Source organism: Trichosurus vulpecula, chromosome 1, assembly GCF_011100635.1.
Source record: "Trichosurus vulpecula isolate mTriVul1 chromosome 1, mTriVul1.pri, whole genome shotgun sequence".
Lineage (NCBI taxonomy): Eukaryota > Metazoa > Chordata > Mammalia > Diprotodontia > Phalangeridae > Trichosurus > Trichosurus vulpecula.
In genome coordinates, this window is record NC_050573.1 from 344,514,390 (window position 1) to 344,539,454 (window position 25,065).

A 25,065-nucleotide genomic window follows, 5' to 3' on the forward strand; every position below is an offset into this window, starting at 1 on the left:
CAGCACTTAGTATAGTACCTGGCATGTGGTAGACAATGTTTATTGAGTTTTGTTTTCCTTTGTATCCTCAGAGCCTATCCCAATGATTGGTATACTGTAAGCGCCTAATAAATGCTTGCTAACCGATGCAGCTAACACCCGTAGTGATTGGCCTCTCGAAATTTTATGTTGGCGAAATGAAATAAAACAAATCACAGGTGTAGAGGGCATCCTTCCCTAACCCCGCCCGGACACCAGGCGCCGGATCCTTTCTGATTTCAGAATCAGGACCGAGGCTTCGATCCCCCAGGCCGCTGGCAGCGCACAGCGCAGGGCTGTCTCAAAAGCGAAACACTGAAAAGTTTTAGGGTCAGTGTTGTCATGTTTATGACTTTAGGGTGTCTTAATAGACTCATCAGTGGCGTATTGCTTTGAACTCACATTTTCTATGAATTCGCACATCAGTAATGAAATAGAAATCAAGCATCCCAAAGTCCAAGGTGATTTTTTCTTTTACGGTAAAACATTTGAAAAGAGCTTTGGACTGGAAGTCGGGAGAATATTTGGGTCTTAGTCCTAGCTTCCTCATGGTCACTTTTCCTTTTGGAGCATCAGAGGTCCTTCAGTGTTTTAAAAAATATTTTTTTAACTTCCATGTATTTTATGTTCTTGAGAAACAAAAAAAGGTTTAGAACTGTTTAAGTAGGTCAGTCGGTCAATAACCTAAGTGCCAATGTGGCAGGCACTTTACTAAAGTTGTAAAATGGTAATGATTCAGGGCTTGGTGCTCGCCAGAAGGCCCTCAACTTCAGAAGCACAGCTTCCTAGAGTGGGTCAGATTGGAACACAAGACAGAAGGCTATAATAATGGACACTTAATGTTTATTGAATTGAAATGAAGTACACTTGGAAGCTTTTTATGCCTTTTAATAAACACAGAGTTCCCACGGTTCAGAGTAGGTTTGAATCCTGGGTAAGTCGTATCCCTAAAACGTTAGTCATAGAGTCAACCTAGGAGTGTGTGTTCACCAAGATGTCTTGATGTCTAGTCAAGTTTGCAACCCTACTGACATAGCCCTTAATTCCCACCTTCCACTCCACTTGTTATAATTCAGTTCAATTCTGAAAACATTTTAAAAAAATTTCATTGATATCTTTTATTTTTATATAACATATATTTTCCACTGAATTTCTTCCTCTTACTATTCCCAGAGAGGCATTCCTCATAATGAAAAATAAGGAAGAGGGGGAAAAAATTTTAGAACTAAAATATGTTGGAAAAGGCTAGCATTATGTGCAGTGTACCAGAATCATAGCTCCCTACCTGTACAAAGAAAGTTTGGGGAAGTACCTTCTCATTTTCTCTTTTGGGGCCAAACTTGGTCATTATAATTTCACAGTATTCAGAACCAATTGTTTTATTGTTATCCTCTTGTTTACTTGTCTGTAATCTTGTGGTTTTTTTTTCCTACCTCTACTACTACTTTACTTAGTAAACATTAGCCTCCTACTATGTGATAGATACCATGCTATGCTCTGGAGTTACAAGGAAAGGCAAAGGACAACACCTATCCAGAGAGAACTCAGTCTAACGGGGGAGATAACTTGCAAACCATTATGAACAAACTATAGATGGGAAAAATAGGAAATAATCAACAGATGGAAGGCACTAGAATTAAAAGGGAATGGGAAAGGCTTCCTTTAGAAGGTAAGCTTTTAGCAGGAACATGAAGGAAGCCAGGGAAACCAGGAAGCAGAGATGAGTTCATGTAAATCTTTTCATGATTGTCTTTATTCATCATTCTTCGTTATGGCAGTCATTAATAGTAACAGGTTATTAGGATTATAAAATATTTCTAGGGTGTTCCAAAAGTCATAATGCAATTTTAAGAAACCTTTATTGAGACTTAAAAACTTTAAGCTTTTTTTAAAAAAGCTTTTGTTTTAAGCTCTTAATAGCTTAAAACTGCCCTTAACACTTTTGGAATACGTACAAATAGCTATAATAACATGCATGAGAGACTTGTGTATTAAAATGTTATATATGAGGTAATGAGGATGGGGAGAGGAGAGGGAGCTCACTAAATCATTTGGCAAGTATTTTGTCTGGAAGGATCAACAGTAAGTGTTATCCCCATATATATGAAAACACCTATTCTGGGATGTAGGACTTGTTTGAGCATTTTCTATATTGGTTCCTCTACTAATTTGTTAAGGTGTACATCCCAGATGAGCACTAGTCAAAGGACTAAGCTTCTGGCATACTTATTTCCGCCCGCTAACTGCCATAGGCAAAATCCTCAAATCATGAACAGGCATATCTACTTCCCATAGCAAAATATTCTATGTTTAAGTGTTGTTAGTATCTGGCTGACCTTGGGAATATTTCCATATCTTTTTAAATTACAAGATCTCTTTCTTAAAACTCTTAGATTATACTTCTAGGGACATCATTTTTATTCCCCGGATCAGTCTTAAAAATAGCTAACATTAAATTTGGTGAATTGGTATATTCAGCAAATTCTTAAGTATTGTCTTATATTGGGGATTCAAAGATGAAAAACAACACAGGAACTTAACCATCAAGGAATTTAACAGTCTTAACAGGCTTAACATGTACACAAATGTATCCTCTAAACTGTAAGCTTGATGTGTATGAAGGATATTTTATCACCTAGCAACATTACTTTCTAACAGTAGGCACCTTACTAAACATTTCTGAATGAACAAAAGTGCCACAAGGTAGAATGTGATGAATGCAAAGAAATGGTTCAGATAAAGTGGTATAGCACTATTGAAATTTAAAGGAACATATTTTTTTGGGACACAGCGTAGGAATTTATTTTTGCTTGACATGTATATTTGTTACCAAGGTTTTGTTTTTTTCATTGGGGTAGAGATGGGGAGTGGTGGGAGAGAGAAAAGATGGATTTTTGATCATTGAAAAAAATACGCTTGGAGAGCTCACTCATAAGAAACCTTGAAAACTTCTTGATTTTTGATTTATCAAACAAATATTTATTAATCTCCTACCATATGCCAGGCACTGTGCTGCAAGGCTCTGGTAAATACTGAAATAGATAGACGCAGACTCCAGTCTCAAGGAATTTACAGTTGAAGAAAGACATTGATATAATGGAGACAAGGAAAAAAGCACAGAAGAGAGGTATAAGCTTTAGGGAGAAATTTGAGAGAAGGGAGGTAATGTCTCTAGCTTTGTGTCTTTTAATCCCTTCTGTATTTTTTGTTGTTGCATCAACAACTCAAGTGAGTATAAGGCTTTGGCCTAGTTCCCTACCAATCAAATAAGATACTGCAAATGAAAGCACTTCGACTCGGTATTGTTTGTGAACTTTATTCCCAGAGTGAAAAACAGAATCAGTGACTCTAGAGTCTAGAATTTTCTTAAACAAAATAGTGGTTTAAGGTTAGCTTTGATTACTCCGAGAGATAATTCTTCAGTCAGTTGATAATGGCAGAAAGTTCACAAAATTCCAGAATCTGAATTGAAAGAAATTTCGGTAGTCATCCAGTCCAGAATTGAAGTTCCTACTGTAACAAATACTCTGATAAGTGGTCACTCAGCTTCTACTTGAAGACTTTTATTTATGGGTATATGACTGCTTTTTCAGGTAGCCCATTCTGTTTTTGGACAACTCTAATCTACTTAATCTGCCTCTTTGCTAAATCTTCCGCCTCATTGCTCCTTTTTCTGTCATCTATGACCAGCTAGGACAAGGGCGATTCCTTTTATATATTCCTTAAGATACTTGAAAACAGCTCTATTATTACCCTTAACTGATTGTGCTCTCTGTTGCCAATATTCTTTATACTTATTGATTGATTTTGTTTTATTTAAATTTGAAATTTATTCATTATCAATTACCAATATTCAATAAATATTAAGTACCTGCTATGTGCAGCTATGTGTTAAGTTCTGGGAGAGATACAAGGTTTAAATAAACCATGCCCCTGTCCTCATGGAGCTTAAAGTTTAATAGAAGAATAAGACAAAAAGATGTATAGTTTTAATAAAAAGTATTATATGACGTGTATTAGGGAGGTATGAAATAGATTACTATGTGAAGTTTTGAGGAGAAAGGTCATTATCTCTCATTTAGTGTTGCAGGTTACCTCCTAATTGGTCTTTCTGATTTAAGTTTCTCTTCCTTTCATTTCATCCTTTTTTTTTCCTAGGGATATAGAAAGGACAGCTTGAATACTCTGTATCTCTGATGGAATGCTAATGCTGTAGTAGATAGTCAGCAAATAATTTGCTGAACTGAATCTTAGGAGAGAGGACATAAATCTAAGAACTGAATTGACCAATCCTTATTTATCAGTGGAAGTTCACATTAATATCCAAATGCAATAATTTATATGAAAGAATTTTAAAAGGATTAAGTGCTGTCCATTTATAATAAAGGTATTACTATCAGGTTTTGTTTTTTTTTTCTGCTTGCTGGTACCTGACAGTGATTATCAAATTGTATGATTGTACTTGGGCACTCTTCCTATCTAGTGATTTACTTATTTACCTGATAGCTGGGATCTTCATCAGGCTTTACTAAACTTTGTAAGTTTGGGATACTGTTATTTAAAGTGAATTTATAATTCTATTTGTGCCATAGATAGTTTACAGAATCGATACCAAAAGAAATTAAGCCCCTCTACTGGGTCTTCAAGATTCTATGTTGTCTGACCAGCCCCATCTTTGCCCTGTGCCCCGCCCTATATAATTTCTATTCATTAACATTGATTATTCAGGACAGTCTTCTATCAAGACACAGCACTTATTCCATCTCTGTTCCTTAAAATGCTGTTCCCAAAATCTGGAATGGCTTTATTCCTTGAAATAAATCTCCATTTTTAGCATGAAGATTTTACCTCCTCTTTTTTGAGAAAATGGACAAGTATGTTGTGCTGACCTTCTCATTTACCCTCTTATTCTCTGCCTTCCACATATTTCCAGTCCTCAACCCTGTCATCTGCCTTCTCTGCATCAATTCCTAAACTGCCGATTGCATATGATCCTATTAGCTGAATTCACTATAAATTTGTTATTTAATCACCTTGGACTTCACTGTGCACAACAGTTTTTATTTCTTTTTGAACTTCTCTTTTACTCTCTACAGTGGATGTTCCAAACCTGCTCTCTTCCTGTCCCCAAGACCTGCTGAGAAAATGGTGTCTTGTTACTAGCTGCTTGTTTTCCCTACTTTATAACACAGTGTGATATATACACACCTATCTTTCTCCCCTTGCTTCATTCTCAGAGGAACTGGCACTTCTCGCTTTTTATTTTCTGAAAGAATTAGATTGGTTTACGGGTCTTCCTAAAGCTGAGCCTTCTCGTCTCATTTATAAATGATGTCTGAAGTCCCTTTCAACTCTAGATTTATGATTGTATGTCTGAAATCATCGAGCTTTACCTTAAACCTCTCCAAAATTTTTTTCTATTTAAAAAATTTTTTTTGGAGTTTTTTCTTTTTATGACATAGTCATTGTTTGCTATAGCTTCATCCAGCTTTGAACCTTTACTTGAAACAAAATACTTAAGTAAAACCAACTGATAATCATAATGACTGTGTCTGAAAGGGCAAACACTGTTCTGTACCAGTAGTCCTACACCTCTCTGCTGAGAGCAAGGGGAGGCATATATTATTATCTTGTCTCTGGAACTAAGATTCATCACTATAATTAATAATTACCCAGAGTTTGACTTCCTTTTACTGTTCATTTCATTTGCTTTGTTGCAGTTGTGTATATTGTTATCCTGGTTCTGCTTGTTTGTTCAATTCCTCATGTTCACTCCCAATTTCTTACCGCACAATGATATTCTATGATATTCATTCATATGACATAGCCATCCCCCAGTCTATAGGCACTCACTTTTTAGTCAGCTCTTTGCTATCATAAAAATACTGCATAAAGAATAACATATATTATGTATGTAGATACTGCACACATAGTTTCTTTTGATCCGTCAATAAATATTAAGCATTTATGACAGGCTGGGCACTGTGTTAAGTCTTGAAGATACAAAGGCAAACCAATCCCTTACTTCAACTAGCTTACATTTGTAATGGGCTTTCTCACATGTAAGCTTATACATAAATAGAAGGTACATACAAAGCAAATGCAAGGTAACCTTGTATGAATATCATCTATCCAGTTACCCAGGTTTGTAACCTCTCAGTTATTCTTTCTTCTCCCTTACCTCTCCCATCTCCCATTAGTCATAAGTTTTGCCATACCTTTTATCTGTCCCTTTTTTACTCACACTACTACCACTTTCATTAAGTTCTCATCACCTTTTCCATTTACTTGCTCCTTAATAGTCTTTCTGCCTTCTCTTCATCCATTGCATAGCTGTCAAAATAATATTCCTAAGATATGGGCCTGATCATGCCTTTCTCTCTTCAAAAATCTTCAGTGGTTCCCCCTTGCTTCTAGGATTAAATATAAACTCTTTAACTTGTCATTTAAAACCTACAACTTGTTCTTTTTTTCCTTTTTTTTTTTTTTAGAGAGGGGAAGGCAGGGCAATTGGGGTTCAGTGACTTGCCCAAGGTCACACAGCTAGTAAGTGTGTCAAGTATCTGAGGTCGGATTTGAACTCAGGTCCTCCTGACTCCAGGGCTGGTGCTCTACTCACTGCACCACCTAGCTGCCCCTAAAACTTACAATTTGACTGTAACCAACTTTTTTAGTTTTAGCTCATACTGTTCTCCTTCATGAACTTTGCATTCAGCCACACTGGACTATCAGCTGTTTTCTGTACTTAGCATCTTCTGTATACCTATACAAGCTGTGTCTCATGCCTGGAGTGTATATTCTTCCTGTTACCTGTCAGAATCCTTAGCTTCCTTCAAGGTCCACCTTTGGTGCTGTTTCCTCCATGAAGTTGTCCCTGATTCCCAGATGTCTTTGCACCTTGCATTCTCTCTCCTCTGTTTTTCTAGAGCATTTTGTCTGAATTCTCCCATGCTCTCATCTTTCCCTACATTTGATTTACTGAGCTGTGAATTAGAATATAAACATCTTGAGGTCTTGGATGGCTTTATTTTTGCCTTCGTATCCCTAGCAAAATACCTTTTATGTATTAGACTCTTAACAAACATATGATGAATTGAAACTGAATGGAATGCAAGACATCCATGTAAATTATTTTGAAAAGATGTTGCTATATTTGTAGGACTCAAACTATTTCATTTCTTTGGAAATAATGAATTAAAATAATTGTGCTTGATGTGCTATAAGCATGCAGCTCAGAGTTGAGAACATTTACCTTACATTATTTGTTTCTTCCTGGATTACCTATAAAATTTTACATACTGATTTAGACTTTTTGTGGGTTGTAGTGTGTTCTTTTAAGACCTTGATTTGTATGTCTTGTATTATTCTTTTGTTCTCTTTGTGCAGCCATGATCGAATGAGCTCTATTTTGATGAATCCATCCCACACGCTTTACATGAAGCTGAGATAATACTAAATTTATAAGAACACTTTGATGATTATTCAAATTTGAGGATTTTGTTTTGAGCTATAAATGTATGACATTAATGTTGTAAACCTGTATTTATGTTTGTGGATATTGAACTCATAAATTACCACCAAGGTGTGAATAAATTGTCAGCTGAAGATACCTTTGGTGACAACAAAACAACCTTATGCTAGAAGAAACAGATTTTTGTATTTAATTAGTATTGAAGAATTTTTTCTAAGAGAGTTTAATATTTTCTTAGTGAAATATATGACCTTTGTTTGAAATCCTACTTACATCTGAAATAAGACTATACAGCTGAATTGTGCTTTTAAAATGATCAAATGAAGAAATGAAGGAGAAAGAATTTTTAAGTGTTTACTGTATACAAGGCACTTTGTTAAGCACGTGGGATAAAACTGCAAGACAGCAAAATAGTCTTTGACTTCAAGAAGCTGACATTGTAATAAGGAGAAGCAACCTATATAAGGAAGCTAGAGTAGGAAAGTGGAGGGAGGAGTGAGAACCAAGGGTACATTGAGGCAGCATGGTTTGGAGCTGTCCAAGATGGCATGGTAGTCAAGTTTGGGCCAACATATGATTAAAATTCACTGATTAGAGTCCACAACTCCAGGGGAGGGAGTCTGAGTTTCAGGTGGACCAGGGTGGTAGTGATAAATATTGAATAGACCAAATACTGTTTTCATTATAGACTTGGCAATAATTTTTTTTTTTTGGGGGGGTGTTTCTTTCTAGGAATACCTATAATCTCAGAAGTACCTCAGGAAGAAAGACGGACAGAACATGATTTGCCTACAAATGTTGCTGCTAGTAATTTGAAAAAAAGAAGTTGGGGGTTATTAGTCCCTGGGATAGTTGGTGGGACACTAGTAGCTGTGTATGCAGTTGCTACTCCTTTTTTAACTCCAGCCCTCCGGAAGATTTGTTTGCCTTTTGTACCTGCAACTTCAAATCAGATTGAAAATGTTCTGAAGATGTTACGATGTAGAAGTGGATCTCTGGTAGACATTGGTAGCGGTGATGGACGTATTGTAAGTTATATTTTGACATTACTGTGATTTGTAGATTCTGTTATTGTCAGCATCTCTAGTGCATTTTTTTCTTTCTTTGTCTTTAAGTTTTATTTTTTAAAATCAACAGCAATCCATCTTCTTTCCCTTGCATCTAATGTCCCTCCTCCAAATTAGAAAGAAAAACAAAACCCCATCATAAACATGTATGATCAAACAAAACAAATAGCTGCATTGGCCATGTCTAAAACATCTCTTTATTAGGAGATAGGTAGCATGTTTTACGAGCCCTTTGGAATAGTGGTTGGTCATTGTGCTAATCAGAGTTTCTAAGTCTTTTAAAGTTGTTTTTCTTTACAATATTTTTGTTACTATAAAAATTGTTCTCTTGCTTCTGCTCACTTCATTCTGCATTGGTTCACACAAGGCTTCTCAGATTTCTCTGAAACCATTCCTTTCATCAGCTTGTTTAGCAAAATGTATTTCATCACATTTATATATCATAACTTATTCAGCCATTACCCAGTGGCTTCCCTTCTTGTAAACTGATTCAATCCCTCAATTTCCAGTTCTATACTACTGCAAAAAGATCTGCTATAAATATTTTTTAATATTTAATTTATTTATTTTCATTTTTCAACATTTACTTTCATAAGTTTTAAATTTTCTCCCCCTCCCTTCCCCTTCCCTCTTCAAGCCGGCATTGCTATAAACGTTTTTGTACAAGTTTGTTTTACTTAAGACTAATTCTTCCCTTAATCTGCCTCTTCCTTCTCCTCTTTCCATCCTGTTTCCCTGTTTGGTGAAATGTATATCTCTACCTAACTGTGTTCATATGAGAGTGAGATTCAAGTACTGCCCACTACCCCTCCCCCTGTCCCCAATACCTTCCTTCTTCTTTGTATAGATTTCCACTTGTACACCCCAATTGTGTGAAATAAATTTTCCTGTCCTCTTTTCTCTATAGGGTATTCCTCTTCCCTTCTCTTTTCATTCTTATTTTAAGGTCCCCAAAACATAGGAGAACCACTCCAAGGCCTTCTCTTTAATTAAATTCCCCCATATGACCCCTGATGTTGATAGGGTTCAGAATGGACACATACATTATCTCCTCATGTTAGAATATAAAAGCAATTTATCTTTTTTTTTTAAGGCCATTATGGTTGTTCACTTATATTTGTCTTTATATGTTTCTTTTGATGCTTATGTTTGTACTTCAGAGTTTTTCTGCAGCTCGGGCTTTTCATTGGGCCTTGGAAGTCTCTTTGACTAAAGGTCCATTTCCATTTTTTTTTCCCCAATAGGCTTTTACAGTTTTGCTGAGTAAGTTATTCTTGGTTGTTAGCTGGCATCCTTTGCTTTCTCACATATCCAGGTTCCCTGCTTCTTTATAGTAGTGGCTGCTAATTTGTGTGTGATGCTGGCTATGACTCTTCAGTACTTGAATTCTTTCTTTCTGGCTTCTTGCAATTTTTTTTTCACCTGGAAGCTCTAGATTTTGGTTATAATGTCCTTGGGTGTTTTCATTTTAGGATTTCTTTCAGGAGGTGACTGGTAGATTTTTAATACTTTTAGTTTGCTCCCTTGCTTTAAGGGAGTTGGGAATTTCTTTTTTGAAATATGATGTCTAGGCTCTTTTTTTTTTTTTTTTTTGGTCATGACTTTCAGGTAGTCCAAGGACTCTTAAATGATCTTCCCTTGATCTGTTTTCCAGGTGAGTTTTTTTTCAAAAAGATACCTTAACTTTTCTTCTATTTTTCAATCTTTTGACTTTGTTTTAATATTTCTTGTTGTCTCATGGAGAAATTATTTTCTATTTGGTTCATTCTAGTTTTGGGGGAATTTGTGGCTTAGGTACAAATTGTCTCTTGTGCCAAGCTGTTAATTCTTTTCCAGGTCTTCTAAGGCTCACATTTCATTTCCATTTTTAAACGAGTGCATTTATTTCTTTATAAAAAACATTTATGAGCTCCCTCCCCTCCCTCCAACTTTTGCTTCATCTCTTCCAAGAATTCTAGTTGAATTTATACCCAAATAGTGTTTTTCCTTGAGATTTTGCCTCCATTGTCCATCTCTATAAAGGTAAAAGAAATAGATTGTCCTGTGACAATCACAGAGGGATGCCTTTCTTAGTTATTGCTGACAAGATTCTTGCCAGAGAACTCCTTAATAAGCTGATTCTTCACCTGGAAGATGATCATCTACCTGAGAGCCACTGTGGCTTCAGAAAGAGCCAAGGAACGGTCGATATGGTATTTGCTGCCTGGCAACTCCAGGAGAAATACCAGGAGCAGAACAAAGGTCTGTATACAATGTTTGTAGATCTGACCAAGGCTTTTGATACTGTTAGTCATGAGAGCTTATGGAAAATTATATCAAAATGTGGTTGCCCAGAGAAACTCATCAGTATTGTATGTCAATTTCATGATGGCATGCTTGCCCTGGTTCTGGATACTGGACAATGCTGTTATGCTTTCTCACTCACCACTGTGTGTGTGCTCCCGTGCTTTTTAGCACGATGTTTTCAGTCATGTTGTCAAACACCTTCAAAGAGGTAGAACATGGCATCAACGTCAGCTATGGCACTGATGGTAAATTTTTCAACTTGAAAAGGCTACAAGCCAAGACTAAAGTGGAGGGAGTATTGGTGCATGATTTTCTGTTTGCAGATGATTGTAAACTTAGTGCAGCCTCTGAAGTTGAGATACAACAAAGTATGGATCACTTCTCTGTTGCTTATGATAATTTTGTCCTAACAATTAACACCAAGAAACCACAGGTGCTCCATCAGCCACCATACCATCCATATGTGGAACCATCAGTTACAGCAAATGGAGAAGTTTTGAATGCTGTGGATAAGTTCATTTACCCTGGTAGTGTACTTTATAGGGATGTACACATTGACAATGATGTTGACACACACATTGTCAGAGCTAGCTCAGTGTTTGGGAGGCTCTGAAGGAAATTGTGGGAGAGAAGAGGTATTAGCTTGCCTGCCTACTGAAGGTCTACGGAGCCATTGTTCTGACTTCATTGTTGTATGCCTGTGAAACCTGGACAGTATACCAACGCCATGCCAGGAAACTGAATCACTTCCATTTAAATTGTCTTAGGAAGATTCTGAAGATTACCTGGCAAGATAAGATACCAGACACTGTGGTGCTTTTTCAAATGAAACCGCCACACATTCAGACTCTACCACAGAGAACGCAACTCCTACAGGCTAGCCATGTTGTTCGAATGCCAAACATACGGCTGCCTAAAAGACTAGTTTATGGAGAACTCACACAGGGCAAGCATTCACATGGTGGTCAGAAGAAGCAATACAAGGACATTCAAAGTTTCTCTTAAGTACTTCGGAATTGATTGTGGGAAATGGGAGGCACTGACACAGGACCACCCAGCATGGTGTGGCCTCATCAGAGAAGGTGCTGTGCTCTGTGAGCAAAGCAGAATTGAAGTAGCTCAAAAAGAAATGTGAGATGCGCAAATTTAGAGAATCTATCTCCAATGTTCACATAGACTATTTGTACCTGACCTGTGGTAGAGCATTCTGAGCTCTTATTGGTCTAATCAGTCATAGTTGGATAAGCTGTAAATTGACTCTAGAGCATAGTCATGTCATTTGGGTCCTCTTCAAGAATGAAGGACACCAACCGATATATGTCTTGGGGTAATTATCTTCCTTTAAATTTGTGTCTTAAGCGCCCTACCTCCATAATTATCTTTCATGGCAATATTCTTTTTTCTTTATTATTCTAGCCTACTTCCTAATTTCCTATTTTGTGTAAAGACTATCTGTATAGTCTGTGTAATTCTAGAAGGAATGTTGAAGCTGGTCCTTTTTGCTGCTTTTCTTGCAAATATTGAATGCTGTGTTATTTCAGGATCTCTGGGCAAGCTCAGGCTGGAGACCTACTATCATTCAGTGCTTCCAAAGTGGTCTGGTCCAAGGCAAAGTCTGATTGATGTCATCCTGAGCTGAACTTTACAAATTCCTGATCTGGATTTGTGTTTGAGTAACATACCCGTGAGTTTGCCCCAGTTAGACTGCTGTTGGACTTAGCTTCTGGGAGCCAGCTGGAAAGCTGTACTGGTTCAGAGTGACAGAAATCCAGGCTCCCTGCCCCTGGTTGTTGCTCCTTGCTAAATACATAAGCAAGGGCCTGTGATACCACCTCAGCCGGGCGTGCTACCGTGAGGTAGAGGACACCTCCTAGGTCTGCCCAGTATCTCTGACCTAGATTTGAGTAGTAAGCAATTCTTACCATTTGTTAGCTATTCCTATACCCTGCACAAGCTTAGGCTTTTCTGTGCTAGATCTGAGACCTCCTGTTTCCCTAATGCACAGCCTCTTCCTACACTAGAATGTTCTGTGCTGGCATTTCTGGCTAGATCCCTGACCCCAGTATCTGCAGACCTTTCTTTTTGTCTCTCTTTACTGACCAGGGCTGGAAAAAGGACTCACTGAAATTATTTTTTCTTGGATTTTCTGATTACTGTTTGGTCTGGTACATTTTCTAGATCTGTTAGGAGGATCTGTGGTTTACAGTTCAGCTGTACTCTTTCCGGCTAGTCTTCCAGCTTAGCTCTGCCCTCATTTACATTTTTGTTACAAAATCTGGAGAAGATTCACTGAATCAAAATGTTTAAAATTAAAGCATCTATTCAGCTATTGTGCATTATCTTTTACCAAGCTCTACAAACCTGTGACTTGAGTAAATATTTTATTTCTCTAAATTCATAATATTTGTTATAGGAGAAAATGCTTTGTAGGTCATCACAAAAAAAATTCAATACAAAATTAGTATTTAATATTTAGAAGGGTATTTAGGCATATGTAATCAAAGCAAAGTTTTTAAATTAGCCAGTTTCGACAGTTTACAGTCATAATGCATATATCCGTATGTCTATGGAATAATTTCCACGGGGTTTTGGGGGTGAAGTAGGAGAAAGCAAATAACAATGGGCCATTTGCTTTTCTTGACTTTTCAATGATCTTCCTCTGGAATACAGATGACAACAGAAAAGTCATCAAATGTGCCTCTGTATGGCAAATGACCATCACTAAATTATGATTTTTGCCTAATACAGAGGTATCAAACACATGGTCCATGTAACACTCTGCAGTGCTGCTGAACCAGATTAAAATGGAATTGGGAAATATTTAACAAAAAGTACAATAAAACATAGATAATGTTAATATGTGTTTTTCTAAGTCAATATGTGAGTTACATAGATCATTATTCTGGTTTAGTGGCTGCTGTTTCTATTTGGGTTTGATATCACTGGCTTAGTTTGTTTAAAACTGGTATCATTTGCAGGCTATAACCTAGACCATCATGTGTAAATTTGAAGCAATAGGATACATCGATTGTAGGTAGTAATAGCTCACAATGGAAGGGGAAGACAGAACTATAAAAAGTAGACAGAAAACATAAAGGACAATCTAGAAGCTTTTAGGAAGTGGGCAAATTTATTTTTTTTTCATATTTCAATTACTGTGAGCATCAGGATGTACTAGTCATTGTGATTACTGAGATTTTTTAATGATGAACATGAATAATTAAGAAAAGATAAAATTATATTCAGCATACTTTTAAAGAATGGGATCATTAACTGTGTTATAATGGGGAGAAAATTAAATGAGCAAGTCACCTATTTGGAATATTCCCACATGTTTTTATGTAATTCCATAACAAATAGGTACTCATTTAAATGATTAAAGTTTAAAAGTTTTAGACTTGTACAGGTTTAAAGCTTCAAAAACATTTCTCCTGGACAATTCTTATATGTTGAACATCTCATGCCCTAACAATGATGAACAAATTTATTTAAATATGAAAAAAACTAATTATCTGTTGATATTTGAAAACTATGTGATACTTATGTACCACTTTAATTTTATAAAGGGTTCCAAAATTATTATTTATTAATCCTAGAAAATTATTCTTTTTGTCAAAATAGGTAAATAAGTCCAAAAGTGAAGTTAAAAATTTCAGGATTAAATCGTAGTCAATAATTAGACCAGAAGTCATTTATGCTAAAACCCTTTTCCTGTTTCTTGCACTTCATAATATTTAAAAATGTATCTTAATTATAATTTCATTTGGTGCCTTATTTTGATCTCGTTATCTTTGATCTCTTAATTAAGAAGTATTGTTATTTCTGCATGGAAACTGTATCATTCATTGTCATCAAGGAACTGGCAAGACAAAGATTTTTTCCTCTCCAATTTGTGAAATCATGTCCTTTGCTATCTAGAGCAAACTGTTATCTTTTTGCAATATAGCATGTGGGGCCTGGAGATCTGAGTTCAAATGTGGCCCCAGACACTTATACTAGCTGTGTGACCCTGGGCAAGTCATTTAACCTTAATCTACCCTAATTTTTTTCTTAAATGCAAAATGAGGATGATAATAGCAGTTATCTCTCAATATCGTTGTGAGGATCATCAAGGTACTCCTGTTCCATGTTGACAGCCCTACCTCCATAATTATCTTTCATGGCAATATTCTTTTTTGTTTATTATTCTAGCCTACTTCCTAATTTCCTATTTTGTGTAAAGACTATCTGTATAGTCTGTGTAATTCTAGAAGGAATGTTGAAGCTGGTCCTTTTTGCTGCTGTTATCTTTTTGCTACCTTGTCTGTAATTAGTTTTATAACTTTAAAACTATCTTAGAATTATGGAATGGCCTTAGAATTCACCTGGTTCAGGAATTCTTAACCTTTTCTTGTACTTTTGGTAGTCTGGTGAAGTCCAAGAACCCTTCTCAAAACAATGTTTTTCATTCCGTAAAATATATAGGATTAAATGAAAACAGTTATATTGAAATAAAGATATAACTATTTTCCTAACCAATTTCATGGGTCCCCTGAAATCTATCTACAGACTACTTAGGGGATCCATGGACCTGGTCTAAGAAACCCTAATCTAGTCTACTTGACATTCCTGACAAATTTCATCTAGCCTCTGTTTGAAGACTTCTTTCTGGTGGAGGAGAACTCACTACTTCTTGAGGCAGCCCATTCCATTTGAAGAAACTCTAATTTTTAGGAAGTTTTTATCATGTGAAATCTAAAGGCACTTTTCTACAATATATTCTGTTATTGTTGTTCAGTCATTTTCAGTCATGTCTGACTCTTCATGACCTTATTTGGGGTTTTCTTCTCAAACATATTGGAGTGGTTTGCCATTTCTTTCTTCAATTCATTTTACAGATAAGGAAACTGAGGCAAACAGGGTTAAATGACTTGTCACACAGCTAGTAAGTGTCTGAGGCCAGACTTGAATTTAGGAAGATGAACCTTCCAGACTCCAGGCCTGGAACTATCCACTGGGCTACCTTTATGCCCCACTAAGAAATGGGTAGCATGTTTCATTATCAGTCTTCTAGAATTTCAGAGGATAGAGGACTACTCCTGGAGTCAGAAGACTGGAGCTCAAATCCCTGTAAGTTTTAGACTATACTGGAAGCTGAAACTTGCTTTTAGAGTCCTAACCACACCACTGTCACTTGCTTCTGAACTTGTTTCTTACTAAATCCTAGTAGGTCCTGTAGCTGCACTTTACCCTAGAGTGCCTCATCGTAAGTGTGGGAGTGATCCCAGTGTTTTCTAGGCTAGCCTAGCATAATCTTGACTAAGATATCCTGAAAAAAACAGTGATGGACAACTTATCTTTTGTCAGAGAAATGGCCTTAACTAAGTTCAAGAAAGTTAATGTTTATGTCTGTTGCATTTTAATGAGGTAGCCATATGGCACAGTGGATAGGGTGTGGTACTTGGAGGTCTGAATTCAAATGTGGCTTCAGACACTTAGACTAGCTCTGTAACTCAGGCAAATTACTTAACCTCTATTTGCCCCAGTTTTTTCTCATCTGTAAAATGAGAATAATAATAGCAACTACCTCACAGGGTTGAGATCAGATGAGAATAATTGTAAAGCACTTAGCACAGAGCCTGGCACGTAGTAGGTGCTGTATTAGCTATTAAAATTATTATGCCACTCCAACTCTTGGTTATCTCCTATTTTGGAGGGGGTTTGGAATCTGCAGTGGATGAGGGGAGTACTCAACTGATGGAATCTCAGATTCTTGGATTATTAAAATGTATTATCTGTTTATCTATTTCCCTTCCTCTTCAAGAGTCAGTTTGTGACTTCTAGTTGCTAATCAAGATAAAGTTGCTATTCTTTAAGTATTTGTTAATGAAATCAAAGCCACGTTGCATAGGTGTCCTTATGGCAGTTCCAGTGGAGGAGTTTTCTATTCTACCAAACCTTTTGCTCTTCCAATACTCTCTTCTCAAATCTATCTTTCAAGACTTTGAGACAGTTGTTGATGGATGAAAACTACCTTTTCTTTTTTTTTTATTATTTAATATATTTAGTTTTCAGCATTGATTTTCACAAGAGTTTGAATTACAAATTTTCTCCCCATTTCTACCCTCCCCCCCACTCCAAGATGGCATATATTCTGGTTGCCCTGTTCCCCAGTCAGCCCTCCCTTCTGTCACCCCACTCCCCTCCCATCCCCTTTTCCCTTTCTTTCTTGTAGGGCAAGATAAATTTCTACGCCCCATTGCTTGTGTATCTTATTTTCTAGTTGCATGCAAAAACTTTTTTTTTGGTTTTGAACATCTGTTTTTAAAACTTTGAGTTCCAAATTCTCTCCCCTCTTCCCTCCCCACCCACCCTGCCTAAGAAGGCAAGCAATTCAACATAGGCCACATACATATCATTATGTATGACCCTTCCACAATACTCATGTTGTGAAAAACTAACTATATTTTGCTCCTTCCTAACCTATCCCCCTTTATTGAATTTTCTCCCTTGACCCTGTCCCTTTTCGAAAGTGTTTGTTTTTGATTACCTCCTCCCCCATCTGCCCTCCCTTCTATCATCCCCCCTTTTTTATCTTCTTCCTCCTTCTTTCCTGTGGAGTAAGATACCCAATTGAGTATGTGTGGTATTCCCTCCTCAGGTCAAATCTGATGAGAGCAAGATTCACTCATTCCCCATCACCTGCGTTCTCTTCCCTTCCTACAGAACTGCTTTTTCTTGCCACTTTTATGCGAGACAATTTACCCCATTCTATCTCTCCCTTTCTCCATCTCTCAATGTATTCCTCTCTCATCCCTTAATTTGATTTTATTTCTTTTAGATATCATCCCTTCATCTTCACCTCACCCTGTGCCCACTCTTTCTCTCTCTCTATATATACACATACATACATACATACATACATACACACACATGTAGAGGGAGAAATGAACCCAGAGATGTAGAGATCCCAAACCAAAATTCCCAAGGCAAGGCCGCCTGGAATGAATTCTTGGACCCAACCATTCTTTAAGTCAAGGAGGCAAAGATTTATTACGCTTTAATAAAGTGGGCAGGAGTTCTTAGGGAACCTGCAACCATACAGGGCTACAGGGAAAGTTTAAGTACAAGATTTGGGGGTGAAATCTGTCAATCAGGTGTGTTGGGGTGGGATTAGGGAGTGGTCAGGGTGTGATTAGGGGGTTGGTCAGTTCTTAAAGGAACATGCACTTTTTGTATCTACTGTGCAGGTATCTTACCCAGAGTTCACTGGGAAATAGCCCAAAGGGGGGCTAGCAGGAGGTGTGGTTTTGCCTGTGTAACATCACTAAGTCACCAGGAGTTCAGGGCTAGCTGAAGATACTAGCTAGGTTCCATCGAGTACCTTGTTAGTCAAGATTAATGTAAGGGAGTTTGAACTATTCGAACTATGTCTAGGATACACGTTAGACTCAGTATATGGTCAGTTATCAACACGTGAATCAATCTATAATTGGGCATGGCTGCTTACTGAGGAAGAAGCAGAGATAATTTTGGGGCACACTGCCCTTTAGTTAGAGAGGCTGCCTGGGAAAGAATGTTTGAGAACTAGATGTGTTCTGAAATTGGAATTCTGCCATAGGCACCCAGGCAGAGGCTAAGGGGAAATGTGATGTTAGAATTAGGGTCCAAGCACAAGCACCCCATCACATGCATATAAATATATATACATGCACACATATACATATATATATATATATATATATATATATATATATATATATATATGCATATTCCCTTCAGCTACCCTAATACTGAGGTCTCATGAGTCATACACATCATCTTTCCATGTAGGAATGTAAACAAAACAGTTCAACTTTAGTAAGTCCCTTGCGATTTCTTTTTCTTGATTACCTTTTCATGCTTCTCTTGATTCTTGTGTTTAAAAGTCAGATTTTCTATTCAGCTCTGGTCTTTTCACTGAGAAAGCTTGAAAGTCCTCTATTTTATTGAAAGTCCATATTTTGCCTTGAAGCATGATACTCAGTTTTGCTGAGTAGGTGATTCTAGGTTTTAATCCTAGCTCCATTGACCTCCGGAATATCGTATTCCAAGCCCTTTGATCTCTTAATGTAGAAGCTGAAAACTACCTTTTCTTTTGCTAGCCCTGTGTAACATTTATGTTGATCCCCCGTTTACAAAGTTTTAAAGCTTATGCAGACTTTATCTTTGATGAAGTCTATATAAACTTGATTTAGATTCATTTTTGTCTTTGTATTTTCATTGTTCAAGCCCAGTGCTTTTCATAACATAGCTGTAAAATAAGGGTGTTGGGCTAGATGGCCTCTGAAGTCCCTTCCAATTCTAAATCTATGATCCTGTGATCCTAGGCTCTAGTATTAATATATTTTAAATTGTATTAAGTTGCATTGAAGCTAACAATTGATTTGAGTATACTGGTCAGGCCTTGTTTCCTTTACCTTTTAGAGGTTTTATTTCCTTATGTATTTGCTTATGAAAGGCCATAGCAAGGTCTTCATCCTGTAGAAATTGTTGAGGATTCTGTTGTTTCTAATATAATGTAGCTGGGTAATAGCCACTTCCTCTTAGGATAAAACTTTATTTTGTCTTATTTTCTGTGTATCATATTTCAGTTCTTCCTGTTCTTGGATGTTTAACTTGGTGTGCCTTTATGTATCTCCTTATTGGGAGAGATGAATGCCTTGCCTTGTGTGAGGGACAGGGATGGAGTGGTTGTGAAGCAGAAAAACTCCATCCTCTTTGAGTCTCTCTTTGGGACTCCTTAGAGTCTGCCCTTTTTTGGACTCCTGGAGTGCAAGTCTTCAAGTGGCAAATCCTTTTAAGATTCAGGTTTTTACCTTTGAGAGGGCAGATGGAAGAGGTTGAAGGAAAAGACTGGGGAAGATATGAGAGGAGTGGACAGTGTCCTTCATGTTCCTATTCCCATCTTGTTACTCTGGAAACTTAGGGGAATTAACTCTTGGGTGAAACCTAGGACCCTCTCTCTGGGTTGAACTCAGTGATCTCACTACCAATGGGAGTGCTCCTTCACTTTGTATTGTCTGAAATGTACACACACACCCACACACACACCCACCCACCCACACACACACACACAAAGACACACATCAGGGAGCTATACCTATCTATATCTCAGGGATATATATACACACACGCACATACATGTATGTATATGTGTATATGCATACATATATACATACATACATACATATATCCTCATATGCATACCTTCTCTGATTTCTGTTTTGCTATGATTTTGATAAATGGGTTTCTTTGCTGTTCTCTGTGTGTGCTCATTATGAAAGTGGTATTAGGTGGGAAAGGAGTTATGCCTTGGATATAGAGCTTGGAATCCTCACCAAAAATGACAGTGATCAGAAGTTAGCTTAAACTCAATCATATCCCCTAGAGTGATCACTAACAGTATTTAAGGGAGCAGATAGGTATAATTCTAGCCCAGTACCTCCCTCTCTGAGGCCCTAACCTCCTGTTTCCCCTCTTGGCAGGAATGAAAATGTCCCTTGGAGAAGCATGGAAGAAGAGGCTAGAGATGCCTATTCTTCCCCCTTTAGAGTCATACATGACACACAGGGACAGGGCCCCTCTATTGCTACGTTTATAAATGAAGTTTTACTTTTTTGCTTATAGAATTATCCCTTTGTACGGCATATTTCTGGAGTATGATGACGATGTGCTTGGTTGAGTGGAGGAGAGTTAGCTGTGACTCTGGAATCGGTTCAAATCCAGTCCCTTTTGCTTAGGAACTGCATGTTATGGGAAAGTCACCCTCCCTGGGTCTTCAAATTTCCTCATATGAAGAGCTTAGACCAGAGAGTCTCTAGACCCTAATGGCATGTGGTGAAAATTGTCTTTGCACAGGGAATTTTTCTTCAAATTTTTTTGAGTGGCCCAATGGCTCAAATTACCTCTGTGCTCTTTCCTCTAGTTCTGTTATCTTTGCTTTTAAAATGTTCTTCTAGGTGAGTTGACCATTGATTTTTTTTTCACTTCTTGTCCTGCCACTATTTTGCTTTCTTGCAAAACATTTTTTGTTTACCACTGCGTCCATGTTCTCATTTAAATTTGCCACAGATCTCTCCACTTTGTTAATTTATATTATTTTGTCATGTTCCTTTGCAACTAATGGCATATTTTTCTTTACTGACATGAAATCCATCTTTTTTTTTTTTAACTATCACCACATCCTCTTTTATTTCCTTGAGTGTTTATGACTTTCTTTAGCCTGTAAAAGTCCACATTTGTTTCCAGTGCTGTTGCTGATTGTTTAGTGATCATGGCTTTTGTTTCTTGTTTTTCCCTTTTGGAATCTATATTTCGATTCTTTTAATGCATAATATTTATTCATTGCATTGGAGGGTTTTTTCCCTTGTTTGCTTAATTCTTTTATCCTTTTCCTTTTGGGAGAAGCTATTGAGGCTTTTTGATTACCTCTTTATTTTCAATTCATTACTTTCCCATTTTTATTTTGAGTTTTTCTGTAACTGTTCTTGTGAAAAGTACTGGGGAGCAGGATTCATTGTAATCTCTCACTCTTCCGTCTTGCTAGAAGTGAACAGTTGCCTTAACTTTCTTCTGCATTTCTTTTAACTTGATTTTATAGTTTGAGTATTATTTTCAAGAGCCAAGGAAGTTATCAAAAGATATTCATGTTGTCAAAGATGGTAAATTCTAGAAATTATTTCCCTGTGTTGCAGAATTTTGACAGACTGTATGTAGTTTCCTATTAGCCATATCAGTGGATGGATTCCACTATGGCTTTGGATAATCAAGAATCTAGTTTGTAAATGTGGAAAACATGTATTTCAGCCTTATTGGTAATTGAGATGAGATGGATATCATTCATGGAAGATATAGGATCCTAAGGAATCTGTTTATGGTTTAATTTATGATTAGCATCATACCTTTCAAAACAGATCATTTTAGCAGTGCCTTATACTTAGTGGACATTCAGTTAATAGTTGTTGATTGATTTATGATCATCATTCCGGTGAGTTTGATTAGGAATACTTTGGTCCTTAGGCTTAAAATAATTTGTTGATTTTCTTCCTAAGTTTGAGTAAATGCTGGCTTGTTTTCTGTAGGTCATTGCTGCTGCAAAAGAAGGATTCAGAGCTGTTGGTTATGAGTTAAATCCTTGGCTAGTTTGGTATTCCAGGTATCGTGCTTGGAGAGAAGGTGTCCATAATGCTGCAAAATTTTATGTTTCTGATTTATGGAAGGTAGGTATATAGAAGACAGAGCTCATGGAGAACCTAATTAATATTTTAATTGATATAATAATTTAACAATTTAAATTTGTAAAATATTGTAGTATATTTGGTGTGAAGGCAAGGGGAAAATCTATGAAAAGTAACAAATTACTTTTTAAAACAAAAATAAAATAGTATTATAGTCATAGTTCATTTTGTCTTCTGAATCTTTTAGCAAATGGAATTTAGCTAATATTTAGATATTAGTTGTTAAATTAAGTCTGCTTAAAGTACGAACTAAAAATTTACCTGGTGAGAAACTATGTGAATCCTAAGTATTGATTTACTAAATCATAAATTAATTACTTATTAATTTTTACTACACAAGGGCAGTAGAGTCTGATCTCATGTAGGATTCTTAAAGATTATAACTAAGATTTTAACTTTGTCAGACATTTCTGGTAAATATTTGACTTTTTATTTTAAAAAACTCTGTCTATATTTTATTTTAAAAAACGATCATTGAGTTACTATTGCAAAAAGCAGCTTACTTACCCGAGGCAAATATTACACAAATGAGTTTTCTTGAATAGATAAGTGCTACAGAAAACATTTTTCTTAAATAAAATTTTCCAGTCGTAACTTCTGAAGATTCACTGGTTTCATTAGTAATGACTTTCAGTGAAACAATACAATTTTGCCTGTATTTTAATTGTACTGTATAACTGCACCAATCTTTTAATAGAATTAGTAAAGATTTTCCTGAACTACTTCTCCATTAAACCATTTTTCTTTTTCTTTTTGAAGATCATTTCAATGTTATATAAAAATCTAATATTGTAAGAAAAAGATATTAGAATTTCAAGAAGAGTTCAGTAGTTTGAAAAAATATAGACCCTGAATTTTCCATTAGCTTATTTGTATAGATCACTTTGGTGAAATAGTAAAATGAATTGCTACAATTTTCATTCCTCCTTATTTTCTATTTTATTTAGTCAGTTAATAAGCATTTATTGATTGTTTAGTAAGTTTCTGGCGTGGTGTTAAGCATTGAGAATACAAATAGAAGCATAGACAGTACCTGCCTAAAATGGGCTAGTACATAAAAAGAAGCCGAAAAAGGGTTCCTGGAAGAGGGTGGAGGGAGGAAAGAAGGTACTTTGGGCATAGTAGAAAAAGACCTGTGGAGTTTCTGAGAGGAACCAATCAGAAAGTGAGGCCTCAGGGGCAGAGAGTATTTCTAGTGTGAGAAGTAGTCCAGGGGTAGAGAGAACATCCAAGGTGAAGAGGGCATCATAGAGAAAGTCTTGTGGAGATGAGTCAATATTTCAGCTTGAAATAGGGGAGAACTTTATTGTTGTCATCATCCCCACCACCATCATCACCATCATCATTTCTAATAGTGAATGGAGAGGAAAGTCTTTCTGCTATTTTTCTATATTCTTTTCTTCAATTAATAGCTTTTCTAGCTGCTGTCTTAGAGAATCATAGATTTAGAACTAGAAGGGACATTGGAGGCTCTCTGGCCCAAATCCTGCATTTGTAAAAGTTTATGTTATTTTCTTTTAAAAATGAGTTATTTTCCATAGACTCTCCCCTCCCCCCATATACTTCCACTGTAACAAACATAGCCAAGAAAAGCAAATTAAATGTCTGAAAAATCAGGATTCCTCTCCCTCCCCTCATTTCATTTTAAAGATGAGGAAATTGAGGCTTAGATAGATTAAGTGACTTGCCTAAGGTCATTACGGTAGTAAGTGTCAAAGTCAGGATTCAATTCCTTTGACCTAAAGTCAAAGTCAGGATTCACATCTTTTCATATAAAATTCATGACTTGTCTCACCACACCAGGCTTCCTGTTTCTGGCCCTTCTCAACATTATTTGGCAATGTTAGAACTCACTAAGATGTACTAAAGAAAATGTTTGGGTGCATAGTTGCCCATAGTGGCCATCCTTGGACAGGACTTTGCATTCAGGAAAATATACAGGAGAATAGTGGCCATTTTTATTCTGTTGAATAATGGTTGAAGAGGGTTGAGGAGAGAGTATAATATTCTCTTGTTTAATTTGAAAGAAAATTGGCTTATAAACTGGCATAAACCTATTCTTTCCTCTTGGCTACCAAAAATGGCACTACTAAGCAGGTACTCTGGCAATGTAGGCAGAGCACTGCCTTAGGAACCAGGAGATTTAGTTCTCTGCTCCTTACTAGCTATGTGACTTTTGGCACCCTCTTTGAATCTTGATTTCCTTGTATTACATTCCTTGTATATGAATGCTAATACTTATACTATGTGCCTTACAGGGTTGTTGTGAAGATCGAATGAGATAATATATATGAAAACATTTTGTAACCATAAAGTAACCATAATGTGTAACCTGTTACTAACTCCTATTTCTATAAACATTTAATATATTAAAATTTCTCAGATTAATCTATAAAACTTTTTTCTTCTCTTTTTCTTAGGTTAGTTTTTCACAGTATACAAATGTAGTTATTTTTGGAGTACCTCAGATGGTAAGTGTAGTTATTTTGTTTTGTTTCGTTTTTTTCCTGTGTGACAGCTTTGAAAAGATGGCCTGTCCTACTTAATTCTTGTACCTGCTAAAGTTATTGATCTATGAAATGATCCACGACAGATTTTTAGTATCCATTGATGTTCAATAATTCACTGGTTTGATAAAACATTAAATTTTGCCTCAAGGCCTCAAAAATTTAAAAATAAAAGATGATGTTATTTTTAAAACTTATTACAGAATAAAAATTTCAGTTTTTAAGCCTCAGAGTTTCTAGTTTGAGTATTGCTTTATGAAATACCAGAGTTTAATGCCATGGTATGAACACTTTTGTACCACTTAAATTACTTGGAAAAGTTAATGAAAATTTCACTTGGAATTGATCATTCTTCAGATTTTTCAGTGAGATATTTTTTGGGGCAGATAAGCATTGACTAGTTTAACTTTGCTTCTGTAGACTGATTTGCCAAAGAACAGATTATTGTACTTTGATTA

The 25,065-nt window shown here is 36.4% G+C and overlaps 1 protein-coding gene across 1 annotated transcript in view; it reads left to right on the top strand.

Moving 5' to 3' along the window:
* Positions 1-25,065, top strand: part of ATPSCKMT (ATP synthase c subunit lysine N-methyltransferase) — a 31,922-nt gene that overhangs the window by 735 nt on the left and 6,122 nt on the right. The window contains exons 2-4 of the mRNA XM_036752622.1: positions 8,222-8,517; positions 21,945-22,082; positions 24,521-24,571. Coding sequence (XP_036608517.1) covers positions 8,222-8,517; positions 21,945-22,082; positions 24,521-24,571 — 485 coding nt within the window. The remainder of the gene's footprint in view (positions 1-8,221; positions 8,518-21,944; positions 22,083-24,520; positions 24,572-25,065) is intronic.